The sequence below is a fragment of the Maylandia zebra genome, unplaced genomic scaffold (genome assembly GCF_041146795.1).
Source record: "Maylandia zebra isolate NMK-2024a unplaced genomic scaffold, Mzebra_GT3a scaffold20, whole genome shotgun sequence".
NCBI lineage: Eukaryota > Metazoa > Chordata > Actinopteri > Cichliformes > Cichlidae > Maylandia > Maylandia zebra.
Window position 1 is genome coordinate 132,323 of NW_027490050.1, and position 15,744 is coordinate 148,066.

Below are 15,744 nucleotides of genomic sequence, written 5' to 3' on the forward strand. Positions count from 1 at the left end.
CTGCCAAGTTAAATAACTCTCTTCAGAGTTCATTTGCTTGGACTTGAATAACACTGTTTAATAACTCCAACACTGAACACTATTTGAATCAGAATGTGTTAAAATGACACTTTGAGAGTGGAAATCAACTCTAACATCTTTAACCCTGAAATTTTAACACTCCAGTTTTTGCTGTGTATATTTAGCCACACTGATGTTTCTGTTTTTAGTTCAGATATTGTCATCATTGTGGATGTTTTTGCTAGACGCTGTAAATGTGTAGTACGTGTGTGCCACATATGTGTTATAGGCAGGAACACAACGGTTACATCATTATCATACAGCATACGGATGATGATGCCCGATGAGGAGCGAGACGAGGAAGCCGACGAAGCCGCCTCCCCCTCAGTCTTTTCTCTCTTCAGAGAGCTTGACCTCTGAGGGCCGCCATGGCTCTGACTCTTCAGAGGAACCGTCACCTGCTGTGTGGGAGGGATGTGGCCGTGCACAGATGCCGGCCTCTCGCCGCCTTTCCGCCGCTCCAACTTGGCTCTGAGTGTGGAGTACGAGTCAGCATGGGCGGGGTTGTGGGTGAAGGACTGAGAGCGCTTCTTGCGTGGGTTGTCATCAAAGAACTCAATGATGAAAGCTTGCTGAGTGAGGTGCTCGGGGGGCGCCTGTTTGGGAAATTCGGTGGGTGACAGAGCTTTAGGAGGACTCTGGGACAGGGGCCTCTCAGGGGCTACGGGTGAGGCAGAGGCCGGTCTGGGTGGAGCATACTGCAGTGGTTGGTGTAGCTGACTATGGATGGACTGGCCTGATTGGATGACCTGCTGCGACGCCTGGGACAGCTCTGATTGCATAGAGTGCTCAGTGCGGACCGAGTGGTGGGATTTACCCCTTCCTTTGAGAACTGGGTCCTCTGAGTCACTCTGGGTCCCATCCTCATGGTGGTGACCTAAAGACAGGAATAAAGATGTCAGTGAGTACTAGCTTTTGAACTTTGAAGCTCAATGGTCACAAGTGTATGACTGAAGCTTTGATAGCCTCAAACAAAGACAGAAGTTTAGTGGGGTCAGTAAAATCAGAGAAATATCAGAAGATTCAGGGACCGTGTGTCAATAAATTGTTAACAATGAAGTGCTGGACAGGTTTTATCACCAGCAGGAAGCATAATCCCCGATTACCTGTGAATGACAAACAGGTAACACAGGTATGGTCCGGAACACAGGTGCAACTCTGACCTTTCAGGGTCTTGATGTTCATGGCGAGGTCACTCTTGGTGCTGTAAACGTCTTCAGACGGTGGGCGTCTCTTCATCATGCTTACATCACTGTGGACCAGCCAGTCAGCCACCTTGCTCTCTGCTGACATCACCTCTGCAGGTGTGGCCATGATGGCTGTCTTGGTGGGTGTAGCCTGCAGCTTCCTCTGGCGAGTGGAGAACTTGGTGATGTGGTCTTTAATCTTGATCTTCCCAGGCATGCAATCATCAAACTCAATGGTAAAGGAGGCATGGCTCTGAACGACAGGCGGAGTCGGAGTGGGAAGTGAGGGTGGGGCCGGGGGCGTGTCAGTGTCCTTGGTGGGGATCTCATGGAGCTCCGCGCCTGAGGACTTAGGGTGCTGGAAGTCCTTGGTGGGGATCTCAAAGTAGCTCGGCTCACGGTGGTACGAAGGGAAGGCGGACTTTGGCTGACAGTCTGACAGCGATGCAGAAAATTCTGGATCTGCAGAGGGAGCGTCTTTCTGAACATCTGACAGAGGCAAAGAGATGACATCTCACCAACATCATCAATAACGCACCATCAGCTCAATTTAGCTTTATTTATACAGCACCAGTTTACTGCACTCCTCCACTTTATTAAGGTGTGCGTACCTGAATGTGGCTCATCGCTGGTTTGGACTTTACTCCCATAATCCTCCTCTCCCCACCAGGAAGGCTGGCCATACAAAGGAGTGGGCCGACACACCGGCGCCTCTGTCACAGAAACGTGTGATAGGTGAAATTGCCGACCAATCAAAGTGTCCCGAGGAGCGTGAACAAACGACTTTCTGGTTTGTTACTAAAACATTTTCCTGAACGAGCAGATTTATAGTAAAAAATACATCAGAACAAACAGCAACACATCATCTGCGTACAGGAACACACAGCGGCCAGACACCTGATCCAGTACTTTTTAACCCTGCACCAGGCTTTCTGGTGCAGGGTTTTGTGTTACATTATGTTTTGTACAGTGCAGTATATTTTTGACCCTGTGTGATGTCAAAATTTTGTGTTATTGCTTGTATTACGCCCAGTATTGTTAGGAGTACATTTGATACACAGTATATTTACTGCCAGTACTGTTGCTGTATTATTGTTACCCTGTGCGAGGCTCTTGGTACTCTGCGCTTTCTCGCCTCTCGCCCGCTCATCCACGTCACTCTTCTTCCCCTCTGAAGGCTTTAGGCTCATCTGCAGCTGACTGCTGTACTTCTCATGCTGAAACAGAAGAACGAGGCAAACGTACTCAAGGTACTGCAAATTGCATGTACTCACGGTACTGCATGTGCTCACGGTACTGTACATGCTGTGTGTAGTCATGAGAAATTCATGACGCTCTGAGTAGTTTTGGAAATGCAAACTAAATGCAGTTAAACAAGGAAATTAAATAACACCCTCTATGCAGTAATTTGTACAATAGAAAACACACACCCACAAACACCAACCTTTAGGGCCTCCTCTGGGACTTTGTGTTGACTTTTCTCCAGAACGTAGACGTGAGAATGTGAACAACAGCTCAGAAAAATATTAAAATTATCACACACACACACACACACACACACACACACACACAGAAACACACAGGCGCGCACAGACACGCACACAAACAGTGCGTGTGTGCGTCTGAAGGATATCGTATCCGAAGCGGATGATGTCGGACAGTTTGAGGGTGATGTAGGTCTGATCAGGAATCCGAAGGTCGTTTACAAATGTCTGCAGGAAACAAACAAACAAACGTCCAGGTGAAAGTTTCTGATTATGATGCTGAAGTCCACTCTGAAGGTTTTCACTCTTTTGTGATTTTACAGTTCTTGCCTGTTTAAATTAAAGTGGAATTAAATTTTTTTAAGTTAATAAAAAAAAAAAAAAAAATCTTTGTACTGTAACCTGTGACTTTAGGCATCACCACCCCCCACCTGTGTTTGCTGCTGATTGGTGGATACCTATGATAATGTACTGATATGTTGTGTATGGCTCACCCCATTGAGGCTGCCCAGGTCCTTCACCAGGTGTTCATCAGTGGTCGGGTTGTAGTTGATGACAGCGTGCTGTTTGTCCACACTGCGAGACTGAGACACACACACATACAACTCTTTTTGCTTACTTTCACTGCGACTCAAACAAGACACCATTACAACTTCCTTTTTCAGACCAACCTAGAGGGAGGCAATTTCTACTAACCCGAACACCTGCACAGGTCAGCCTCACCTGAAGCATCAGCTCGCAGTCCTCTCGGCCCACAAAAATCATCTCTCGGGGGAGGCGGTGTCGAGTCCCCGAACTGCTTACCAGGAACCATGATGTCACACTCATCTTCACAGGCCTGCTGAGAAACCCCAGAGCATCCTGGGAAATGAAGACAGAGGCAGGTGATACAGGTGGGTTTGTGCGGGCCTGTTGTGCCACCGTGACAGATTTTAAATATTTAATCAGACAAAATGAGTAATTTCAGACGATCCTGCTCTTACTGATTTGTGTGTGTTTGAATCCTGACAGCTGAGGCACCTGCAGGTGTGTAGTCAGGTCCAAAAGGACCTGCAGGTTGTCCACACCAGCCTGAGTCTGAGGTTCAAACACCTTCAACTTTCAATTAAGCACTGAATGAACTCCTACAGACATTTTTATTCACAGTGCTCTGATTACAGAGGTTCGGCACAGAAACGGGGTCATGCAGTCAAATATGTGATATTTATTAAAAACACAGAGCATGAGCAAATCAACTGTTCATTTCATCTTTAGAGTTAAAAGTTGAACTAAAGCACTGACCAGCAGAAAATAAAACACGAGCGCTTTATAAAACTTCTAATTTGAAATAACGGCTCAGAGATGATTCTGTTTCCTGGGAAGGGGTTAAAGATATTTCCTATTTCTAACAGGAAATATCCAACTGTCAAATGACCACATGATCTCACACACACACTCGCACAGGTGAGAGTCACTGACATTAAAACTTCAGTTTTAGTGTTTTTCTGCACATATACTGCAGTATCATCAGTACTGTCAATACTTTTGTGTGAACCACACGAACAGATGAAGTGAGAGTTTGGAGTTTGAGCACTGGGTTTTGTATGCAGGAGCTCTTGCAGACACAGCTGAAGGATAGATGAAGCTCCTCTGCAGCACAGACAGCAGTGCCACAGACGCTCTGTCCAATCAGAGGCTGACACACGGGCACACATGGAGTAGATCAGCTCCTCCATCAGTCACTGAGACTTCACATCCACTCTGGAGCTCACTCTGTGAAGCTCTGCCCTTCTCAGGAGGTCAGAGGTGATTGGACGGCTCACTCCAAAGGGTTCCATAGGTAAAAAGTCTGGGGAAGGGAGGGGGGATCTTCCTGTTTTTCATCACGGCATAGAACCAGTGAAGAAAACTGCTCATGATGTGGACAAGTGTGGACAACACACACTCAGATGCACATACACACAGACAACCACAGACACTGAGCTGATGCTGGAGGAGAGGAGCGGCTCTTCAGCAGCATCTCTCCAGGCCTCAGCGCCTCTCGGCGGCTGCTGCCCAGAGCTGCTCCTCCTGTCCGGTTCCGACAGATGTGTGTGTGTGCACGTGTGTGTGTGTGCACGTGTGTGTGTGTGAGTGTGTGTGTGTGCGTGCACGTGTGTGTGTGAGTGCGTGCGTGTGTACATGTGTGTGTGTGTGCACGTGTGTGCGCGTGCGTACATGTGTGTGCGTTTGTGCGTGTGTGTGTGTGTGTGTGTGTGTGTGCGTGGGGTTCCAGTAAGTGCACTTGCTTTTCTGTGGGGCAGAACAATTCAGATAGATTTAATACATTACAATTCGAGTTCCATGATAGATCAATAGACGGTGTCCCTCCCTGCCTAGGGTAACAAGCTACTGAAAATCCAGATTAATTTGTTTACACCAGTTCACCAATATGTTTTGGGCTGTTTCTGGTGTCCAGTGGATATTATCCCCCACAGTATTAAACTGATCACCCGGGAGTGGGTTCAGTACCTGAAATCGTTTAATCGCAAAGTTGTTGATGCTGGTTAGATTCTGTTGCTGTTCTTTTGGAAGCAGAGGTGAGAAATTAATTAAGGGAAAGAATACGTCGGCATTTGGAAAAACAGATTGTGCCCTTTTGTAGAGCATTCTTAATTGTTTGTTGGAAGTTTTATCTGCATCTTGGTCCCTGTTATTGATTCCGATGGATAAAACTACTAATTTGACATCTGGATGGATTGGTGTCTTTTCCAGAATCTGGAGAAAATGGTAAAATGAAACCCCTGGGTAACTATCAATTTGTATATTATCACTATTGTAAGCTGGTACACGATTTAGGTTGGAGTCCCCTAAGAACCAAACTGGTCGAGTCGCACGAAATACCCAATCTATGATTTTTCTGCCCTTGCGGGCTTTATGATACGTCGGGTGACACTGGTTAATGCTTTCGACCTGTTGATCCTCCGTGACTGCCTGTCTCTCTTGTCTGTTTTCTGTTGTTACAGGAGCGAAGCCCTGGGAGGAGCCAAGTTTGGTTGGAGGAGCGGCCAGGTGGTCATTTTTGTGGTCAGATGGGGTCTTCATGCCTTTGTGTTTAGTCACACTGTGGTTTACAGACCCCCCCATCATCATGTTGGAGTTGTTTACCACCAAGTTCGTTCGGCCGCTCACACTCCTTTCACCAATGGAGTTCAAGTCCATGCTTTGTGCTCTCCCAGGGGGCGTCCCTGCGTCATTAGCTGAGGCCCTGGCAGCAGAAGAAAAGGTTTTGCTGGTCGTTTGAGACCCCTTGCTGCAGGTTTGTATCTCTGGGCTGTTCTGTAACACCGAGACATTAGAGTATACAATTTTAGACAGATGAAGTGAATGGGACTTAGTTGTGATCACATTTTTCTGTGGATCGGATCTAATTTGTATCTCACTTCTATTTGCTCTATTTGTAGATTTTTCCCAATTTGTTGTGGATTGGAACAAATCCTCATCAGTCTGAGGGGCCACAGGCCTAACCTCAAGTCCCCCAGGTCTCTCCCCCTCCCCTAAAATTAACTCTGGATGTGAAGTCGAGAGGGGACAAAAAGGCTCGTGAGGAGGACGCGATGGCGCAGGAGGCCTTTCATCTGTTGGTTTTGGATCAAGAGTAAACTCAGTGGACCGCTGGTTGCTATCAGGGAGAACAGGGGAGATAACCCGGTTTGGCAAAGTACTCCCGGTGATATTAAATTGTGGTAGTGGTACATGGTCATCTAATAAGGGAGTCGATTGTGAATCCCGGGCGGTGGGGTTCCTCATGATCTGAACCTCAGGATACAGGGAGGTTTGGTTTAGTCTATTGACTTGGCTCAGAGGTGGGAATTCCTCCTCATTCTCTAGGTCTAGTTCCTCCGGTGTTTCCTCTTCCACAGAATCTACAAGCGGCGAGGAAACAGAGATGTCTGAGCCCTCCAATTGATCGATCAATAAGGATCTGGTAGCTCCCAGAGTGTCTGCAGCTAATCTAGCTTTATAGCGTTTTATCATCCAATTTGCTGCCACCTGAAAAGCTGTGTCGTCCCATATTGTATATTGATATTCTAACACGATTTTAGCGTAATGTTGCTGCAGTATGGAGAGGCTATTCTGTAGCCATGTCTGCGTGTTCAGGTTTACTGCCTCCCTGAGTTCCTCCGTGGGGGAGGAAGGTCTAATGAATGCCGTGAGTTTTATTATCTGTCTAGCCATTCCCTTAGGGGGAGTTTGAGTCAAAATAGCTTTTTGGGAGAGGGGAGGAAAAGGGGAGGGGAGAGAGGGAGGAGGAGAGACAAATACCCCTGTTCCTATTATAATGGACCCCTGGTTGAGGTTAGGTAAGATGCTTTTCAAGTTGGTCTATCTAGACCTTATAACTGTGCATCATGGAGTAGGGAATTAAAAATCAAAAGGGGAAAGAGGATTTTTATCCCTAATTTACCTCTGGTTGAGGTTAGGATTCTGTGTCCCGATCAGGGTTTGTTCCCTTTAGGTGACTAGAGGAGGAGAGAGGAGAGGTATACACCACTTATCTGATATTAAGATGCCTGGTTAAGGTTAGGGCTAAGTGTATTTGCCATAGAATATTTCCTGGTATACATCTTTGAGTATTGGTGCTAGTTTGTCTATAAACATTTTATATAGTTCAATAGGGAAACCATCAGGTCCCGGTGCCTTATTACTTTGCATTGATTTAATTACTTCGACAATTTCACTAATGGTTATCTCTCTATCAATTTCTGTTCTGTCATTTACCGATATTTGTGGAATCGGTAATCTATCAAGCGTTTCAGCAATCTTTTTTTCATCAACCGGATCTGAGGTATAAAGATTGGAATAGAACATTTTAAACTGGTCATTAATGGTTTTCGGATCAGACGTCTTTTCTCCAGAGGTTTTACAGATTTCAGAAATCGTGTTAGCTGATATGGATTGCTTAATTTGATGTGCCAAAAGTTTTCCGGCTCTTTCCCCATGTTCATAGAACTTTTGCCTTGATTTGAAAAATAAACGTTCTGTTTGCTGAATGGACCGAATTTTGTATTCTGAATTTAGTAATAATTTTCTCTTATAGAGGTCTGGTGTTGGATTTTCTGCATATAAGCAGTCAATCTCTTTTATACTGTTGGCTAGGTTGTTCATTTGTTGTAAGTATTTCTTTTTTTGAAATGATACATATGAAATTATCTGGCCTCTAAGATAGGCCTTTAATGCCTCCCATACAACAGTCATTTTCATCCCTTGGGTTTGATTTGTCTCTAAGAAAAACTGTATTTGCTCAGAGACCTTTTTTTTTTTAAATGAGTCTTTAGTTAGGAGTAAAGGATCAAGTCGCCAGGCCGGTTTTTGACTTAAGCGTTCATAAAAATTTACATCTAATTGTACTGGACTGTGGTCTGAGATAACAATAGAGTTGTATTGGCAATCTAAAACCTTGGGAAGAATTCTACTATCTACAACAAAAAAAAAATCGATCCGTGAGTATGACCGGTGCACTGGTGAGAAAAATGAGAATTGTTTAGATGTAGGATTTTTGTCCCTCCAGGGGTCAAAAAAAGCATAAGATTGCATAAAGGATTTAAGAACATTACCCGCTTTTGAAATTTTGCTATCAGGTTTTGGGTTTGATCTGTCAAGTTGAGGATTAAGTACGCAGTTAAAGTCACCACCCAGTATCAAATGGGACTCTGTTAAATCTGGCAGGTGTTTTAAAAAGGTACAATAAAAATTTGGGTCGTCCCAGTTTGGTCCATATACATTAGCAAGAATGACTTGTTTCCCATACAACCTGCCCTGTATAATAATATATCTCCCTCTGGTATCCGCCACAGTTGATAGTGGAATAAATGGAATCCCCTTCCTAATTAGAATAGCCACACCCCGTGATCTATCCTCAAATTTTGAGCTAAATATTTGGCTTACCCATGTTTTTTTTAGTTTAATTTGTTCACTTGATCGGAGGTGTGTTTCCTGCAGATATACAACATCGGATCTCAATGATTTTAAATGAGTAAAAACCCTTGTGCGTTTAACCGGATTATTTATACCTTTAACATTCCATGTTATAAAACGAAGAGGCAGATGACTTTGCGAGCTTGCCATTCAGGTACCAAAATGCAGGTGCAGAAAAAATATGTCCCAACCTCTGGAACCCCCCCCCCCCCCCCCAAAAGAAAGAGGGGGAGAAGGAAAAAAAAAAAAAGGGAAAAAAATAAATAAATAAAACGAGCCTCAAAACCCCATGCTGATCTACTATTATCCCTGAGATCGCAACCCTCCAGGCTAGGATAGCACAGTGACTAAACTTACTGTTAACCCTCAAACAGCCCCTCAACTGGGCAAATATATAACATTTAATAACTAAACAAAACTCCAAAACTTATATTTTCCACTTTCCCCGTGTTTATTCTAATCAAATGCCCCAGAATAACAGCAATATCTCGAACATATCAAAAATCGGAACGAAGAAGGAAGGCAGAGTATTCATAATCAATTAAATCAAAAATCATTCTACCTTCCGGCCTTTTATGACTATGGCCCAATTATTTACTTGACATCTCCCCAGCACCGACGTATAACTATGTCCCTTGAGTTCAAGCAATCACACATGTGGAGTCCAACTTATCTTTTCTCACACGGCTGTACCTCTCACGGCCGTCGTAAGTCTTTTTTGATAAAGTCTATTGCAGCCGCTGGGTCGGTGAAACGATTGTCCTGTCCCGTCGGTGAAGTGATGCGGAGAACAGCTGGAAACAAAAGTCCAAACTTAACGCCAGCCTCGGAGCAAACGTTTAGCCTCCATAAAAGCAGCTCGTTTCTTTGCCACCATTGCTGTAAAATCAGGAAAAATGCTTATCTTCATGTCCTGCAGCAGCAACGGCTGCGACTTGGCGGCCCTTCGGAACACCTCTTCCTTGTCTTGGTAATAGTGAAACTTCACCACGATTGCCCTGGGGGAGTTTCCCTGTTGACCCAAGCTTCGATGAGCGCGGTCCAGCATCGGAGTAAAGTCGAGGCCCAGTATGTCTTTCAGCATTGTAGCAATAGCTGCCGTAGGTTTCCCGGTGTTTTCAAAGCCCTCCTTCACCCCTACAATGCGTGCATTGCACCGGCGTTGTCGCCCCTCGATGTCGTCCAACTTGCTGGTCAACTTAGCAACGTCCGATTTCAGCTTGCTAACCTCGTTTTCCAACTCCACTGTCCGGTCTGAAGAAGTATTCAAGTCAAGTCAACTTTATTTGTCAATTCTGCCACATGTACAGGACATACAGAGAATAGAAATTTCGTTACTCTCAAACCCTAGTGATTAAAAAATGCAAATAAAATAATTAAAAAGTAAAAATTTTAATAAATACAATACAATTTTACGTATAACAAAAAAAAAGCTATACAATATACAACATTCAAAGCAAACTCAACACTTTCCAAACGGGTCTCTTGCTTCTCCAGATCTTCTTTGATTGTGTCTATTTTATCATTTAAATCTTTCGTGCTTGAATCGATACGGTCCAATATCCTCTTTTCAGAGCTAGCAATAGCTCTCATAATCTCACTCATGTCATGGGGTGGTGCCTCCGGTCTGTCCTCAGCATGGTCCGAGGCTTTTGCGGCCTGCTCTTTCCCCGATCTAGTTTTGCTCATATTTCGTACACCGTAGCCTTGAAGATGTAAAAAGTGCCTCAGAGCAGCACACGGGCGTGTTATCGTACTGTTGTTAAAAGTTCGTTAGTTTTGGAGCAATGGAATTATGAAAAAAGTTAGTCCATTGAGGAGCCCTGTACAACACGTCTTCACATGGCTACCAGACACGCCCCCCGTCATTTTGTTATTATTCAATTCAGAACTGCCCAGACCAGACACAGTGACGTTTCACCAGAATCCCTTTGATCTCTGATCTTCTTTATGACATCAGCACCCGAAAACCTATAAATAGGGGAGAGGTTCTCACTCTTGTCAGTCTTTCAAAGAGAGTGGAAGAATTCACTAGGCAGGAAAACACTTAAACTACTCGAAACTTCCGTTTCTGACACAGTTGACCGTCTTTTTAAAAAATCTTTTAGTTAGTACAGAGATTTAGCATCAACTTCAATTTGAAATATGAGTCTGTCAAATCCTGTTGTATGCAACATGAGAGCCGAGAACGAAAAACTTCAACAGCAAATCAAAGAGCTGAAAAATGAGAATAAAACTCTCAAACAACAAAACTCTACCATACGTGACCTTAAAGTCGAGAACGCCGACCTTAAGGAGCAAAAAAGAGAGCTCATAAATGAGAACAAGATTCTCCAAAAAAACATTGAAGTTCTCTTCAAACGAAGTGGGTTCTCTAAAAACAAGAGGAAAAGAGACCTGCAACTAGAGAATGAAACAATTCACTTCAAAATTCAAGAGCTGGAATATTGTAACCAAATTCTAAAGGATTTAAACAGCTCCAAAACCAAAGAGATCCAGCAACAGAAAGAGGTGATGCAGGAAATGGAGGCAGAAATCAGAGAGTTGCAAAGCAGCAAGACAGGCTTGGTTATAAAAGTGGGAGACATGGAAAAGGACAACCCGTCTTTAAGAGAGGAAAATGATGTGACGGTAAAACGCATGTGTGAGCTGAAAAGGGACTTTGAAAAGGAAAAAGATGACATGCAACAGGAAATACAGGCTGTTAAAACTGAGCTCCATCAGGCAAACACAGCCTTTAAAGAGTTACAAGAGAGTGAAGAAAGAAAAAGGATCATGAATGAGGAAAACAAAACAACGGACAGTGAACAGCTCAGACAGACCCTGGAACTCCAATTCTTTGCACATGAAATTGACATATTGAGGCATAACGAACTTCTTGAACAGGACCTCCAGGAGCTTTCCAAAAGGAGTGGTGATTCTCAAAAAGAACTGAAACCACACGATGAGGGTGTGAAAGGAGAATCACGGATCTCCAAAGCCACTGAGAAAGACTCCCAACATGATTTTAACGTGACCAACAGAGAAAAGGAGTTTTTGTACCATCAATTTGAGGCAGTGAAAAGAGAGCTCCTAATTGAGAACAAAATTCTCCAAAGAAACGCTGAAGTTCTCTTCAAACGACGTGGGTTCTCTAAAAACAAGAGGAAAAGAGACCTGCAACAGAAAGAGGTGATGCAGGAAATGGAGGCAGAAATCGGAGAGATGCAAAGCAGCAAGACAGGCTCGGTTATAAAAGTGGGAGACATGGAAAAGGACAACCAACATGATTTTAACAAGACCAACAGAGAAAAGGAGTTGTTGTGCCATGAATGTGAGGCACTGAAAAGAGAGCTTGTCAAGAAAAATCTGTGTAATGTACAGGAAGCCTTGAAAACAAGACATGGCGTTGGGAGTCTGAGCTTGGGTTTGCAAAGTTTCACAGGAAGCACATAACAATCTGATAAACAACTACGATGTCCAAGTTGACATACTCAAACAACAAAATAAGGCCTTAGAAAATACGGTTAGCGACCTTACCAAAAAGATGTGGAATGGACGGGAAGCGATGAGACAAATGGAAAAGAACTTTCAAGAACAAAGGAAGCTACTCGAAAATCTCCGAGGAGAATTCGAGGAAATTTAGCACAACTAGGACTTTGGCCCTCCCTATTAAACCTGGTTAACGCAGGTTCAATAGGGCTATAACTCAGACAATGGAAGTTCATTTGATTTAATTGGCCTAAAATGAGTGACTGCACCCAGACACTCAGTAGCAAAAGAATTACAGAGATTCAAGAGAGAAAACTGTTTCTGCATAGACTCCTATAGTACTGCAAGTCGTGTCATCGCTTGGTGTCCTGCATAGAGTGCAGGTTTAAGGTATCTACGTATCTTTCAGAATTAGAAGCTATGCTGCGTCAGGGGTTATAACAGCTGTGCCCCCCCCCCCAACCGGTCGAGGCAGATGGCCGCCCCTCACTGAGCCTGGTTCTGCCGAAAGTTTCTTCCTGTTAAAAGGGAGTTTTTCTTTCCCACCGTCACCAATGGCCTTGATGACTGATAACCTTCACAGACACTGTCATCAAGGGTTTGCTCACAGGGGATCATCTGATTGTTGGGGGGTTTTCTCTCTTATATTGTATGGTCTTTACCTTACAATATAAACAGCCAAGAAGCGGCTATTTTTGCCATCCGGTGCTTTAGAAATACATCTTAGCTGAACTGAACTCCATAACATCTGGACCGAAATGCCTACACACAACGGTAGGCATTTCAATCAAGAGCTCTGTCCAAAACGTTCAGTGACAAGCATCAGCACCAGGATTGTTTTTTTAGCTCACCAACAGTTCATGTTCCATACCCAGTTTTTATTGTGACTGCAACTTTGTAAGACTGGGTTGGGAGATGTTCTTGTGGTGAGCTTTTATTCACATAATTGGTTTCTTTAATAGTGAAATAAAATATATTTGTATAACTGGAAACAGCGTTCTCATGTGTGATTATCACATTGTATTCTTTAAACCAGGTAACAGAATATATAATATATATAATTTACTCATAGTAATATTAATATCTAATGTGACTGAGTTTCCTCATCTCTACTTATGTGCCGATGTGTTCACTGAGGCCATTGTATGGTCCATTTTGGCTGCATTTCCATGTTTTAAACATGAAATTTGCTTATTTAAAGGGTGTCTCATGTACCTCTTATGCAGAAATATGTGTTGCCTAGCTGGACAAATGTAGCACAGGTCTACTATTATTGGCCTAATGTATTTTACCAATCATTTCAGCATCCAGATAATCTCTTTCATACTCCCTTAGATGAATTTAGCCTGGTTGTCATGAAATAGGCATTTGAAACAATAACTACCAGTATCTTCGAATGTGTGTGATTTCACTAATCCTACACATTCTTTGCAAGACAACTGGGTGCTTTTATGTAAAAAATGATCTGAGAACACTGAGGCTAATGAAGTAACAAGAGAAACATAGTAAGTAGTCTTTCAGTTTGCATGATCAATTTGGATTATTGTTCATTTTCATTTACCATGTCAACATGTTTTAGAGCAACGTTTTCTGATTTTGAGCTCTTTTAGGTGTAAGTCATCGTCAGTGATTACCCTAAGCCCAAAGCAACACCAAACATGGGCAACCAAAATGCATCATTTTGTTAGCATGTAATTGTTCTCCCAATTCTTAGAAATCAGGAAACAACAAAAATAACAATTTTAACTTACAGACATGAAACACTCCCCCACCCTGGAAAAAAGTCCATTTTGCCTTTTACAAAAATATAAGGTTAGTGTAATGTTAGATTTTGCATTAATACCTATGACTGAGACCTCAAAGGTAATTCCTCGACTGCTTCAGTAACAGCCTGGTTGATTTTAACAAGTTAAGTAAATTTGCGGTCAATTTAGACTCAATTCAAAATCTCCTACTTGGGACGAACACTAAATGTAAATAGCTGACTTTCTAAATAAACCTATCCATCTTTGCAAGGTCCATTTTTGCTTTCACTAAATTCCAAATGTTTAGCCATAATTAGCTTAGCTGTCCTACTCTTGTTACTGCTCTTTCCTACTGCTGTTACAATCAAATGAACATCTCTGCAAAGATAAATTAGCTGAGACCTTAGGTTGATGGTAGTTACTAGCAAACACACAAACTTACATACACTATATAGTACAGTTCTATGATACATCACCAAATAGAACAATTTGTGGCAATGCAGACAAGCAGAGAAACATGCACAACATTGCTTCAGTCTCATAGCTACATGCAGCACAGTCAGTCCACCAAATCATCAAGCACTTAAAGTACCATTACTCATTAAAGACAGAAGGAAAATCACACTGCAACTCGATACACCTGGACAAGAAGCAAACTGGTAAGAGGGCTGATTTTACATTGACAGTTTACATTCAGGACTACGCTGCTATTGCTTTTCTTTGTTGTAACTTTTAAACTTTTTAAAATTTCTCTTCCCATTCAAATGAATGGCAAAATCTTCAAATCTCTTCAAACCTACCCTACTCTGAAACTTAACTACTTCAGAGTATGCAATAAGGTTGATTGTGTTCATCTGGACGTTGTGTTTTCAGTGGGAGAAACGCTACGTCATTCATCCAAGTGACTTCTTCACTTTTAGTCTCATTCACATTGCATTTTTGCTCGCAAATAATTTTCTAGTTCATGTTAGTATGTTATGTTTACAATGTCCACTGCCTTTTTTAAGCAAGCTACTGGAAAGCACACAAAATATTCATGAATTGTATGTAAAATTATTTTGTGAAAAATAATTATTGTTTTTTCCATCTCCCTTCACTCTTTGGCTCACCTTGTTCTTCCTGATCTTGTACAATCTCTTTGTCCTCTCCCTCTGATTTGAATTGATTAGGTAAATTAATAGTGAATTTAGACAAAATTAAACATCTGCTACTCTAACAGCCATCTTTCTATACACACACATCCCTCTTTACAATTTAGTCACAACAAAAAGTTACTTTGACGAGATTTAAGCATTAAAAGCTCGCTGGTCAGTCATCTCCATGTGTTCTGTCCTTGGTCTTTCTCCCATTGCTCATCTTCTTAGCTTGGCCTGGATTTACTGAAGGGCTCCTAAATGTGGATTCCATTTATGTAAAATCATACTAACTCTTCACCACAATTATATATTTTAACTGTAGGCAACACTAACTGACTGTCAGAGAGCCTGACAGATGCTTACGGCACATCAGTTGACCAATCTAGTATTTGCCAAAGCTTCACAATGACATGTTTTTGTTTTTTTTGGTTTGTTTGTATAAAAGTCAACCCGACACACTGTTATGTTGATCACTCTGGACGAGTGTTTGTTGAAGCACCACACATATGGCTTTCATGGTTTGCCAACCTGTTCACCAACTCTCCGGTTGGTCTTCTGCACATGCTCCTGCTCTCCAGGCGGCAAATGCTGCTCCTCTAGGCCGAAAAAAGTGCATCTTCCCGGGGTACGATCACCGGGGACTCCTTTTTCCAGCACACACGTGACAACAAATACGTCATTTCCTGTTGACTAAAAAAAAAAAAAAAAAAAAAAAAAAAGCACC

General features: G+C 42.7%; 1 protein-coding gene across 1 annotated transcript; it reads right to left on the minus strand.

Annotated features, from left to right (window-relative positions):
• Nucleotide 1: 1 nt before the first annotated feature.
• LOC143416142 (centrosomal protein of 170 kDa protein B-like) lies at nucleotides 2-15,690 on the minus strand. Its single transcript, XM_076881552.1, has 9 exons — nucleotides 15,549-15,690; nucleotides 3,455-3,592; nucleotides 3,226-3,315; nucleotides 2,879-2,959; nucleotides 2,692-2,748; nucleotides 2,347-2,464; nucleotides 1,859-1,960; nucleotides 1,224-1,736; nucleotides 2-937 (listed from the first exon to the last, which is right to left on the minus strand). The coding sequence occupies exons 2-9, from the start codon at nucleotides 3,557-3,559 to the stop codon at nucleotides 99-101; spliced, it is 1,905 nt and encodes a 634-aa protein (XP_076737667.1). The 5' UTR covers nucleotides 3,560-3,592; nucleotides 15,549-15,690; the 3' UTR covers nucleotides 2-98.
• Nucleotides 15,691-15,744: the final 54 nt, after the last annotated feature.

What these genes read in the sequence shown, in the direction of transcription:
- LOC143416142 (XM_076881552.1), bottom strand. Translation starts at nt 3,559, where the DNA reads ATGAGTGTGACATCATGGTTCCTGGTAAGCAGTTCGGGGACTCGACAC. An exon ending in ACCTGGGCAGCCTCAATGGG is followed by an intron (nt 2,960 to 3,225) that starts GTGAGCCATACA and finishes TGTTTCCTGCAG; the next exon opens with ACATTTGTAAACGACCTTCG. An exon ending in CAGCGATGAGCCACATTCAG is followed by an intron (nt 1,737 to 1,858) that starts GTACGCACACCT and finishes TGCCTCTGTCAG; the next exon opens with ATGTTCAGAAAGACGCTCCC.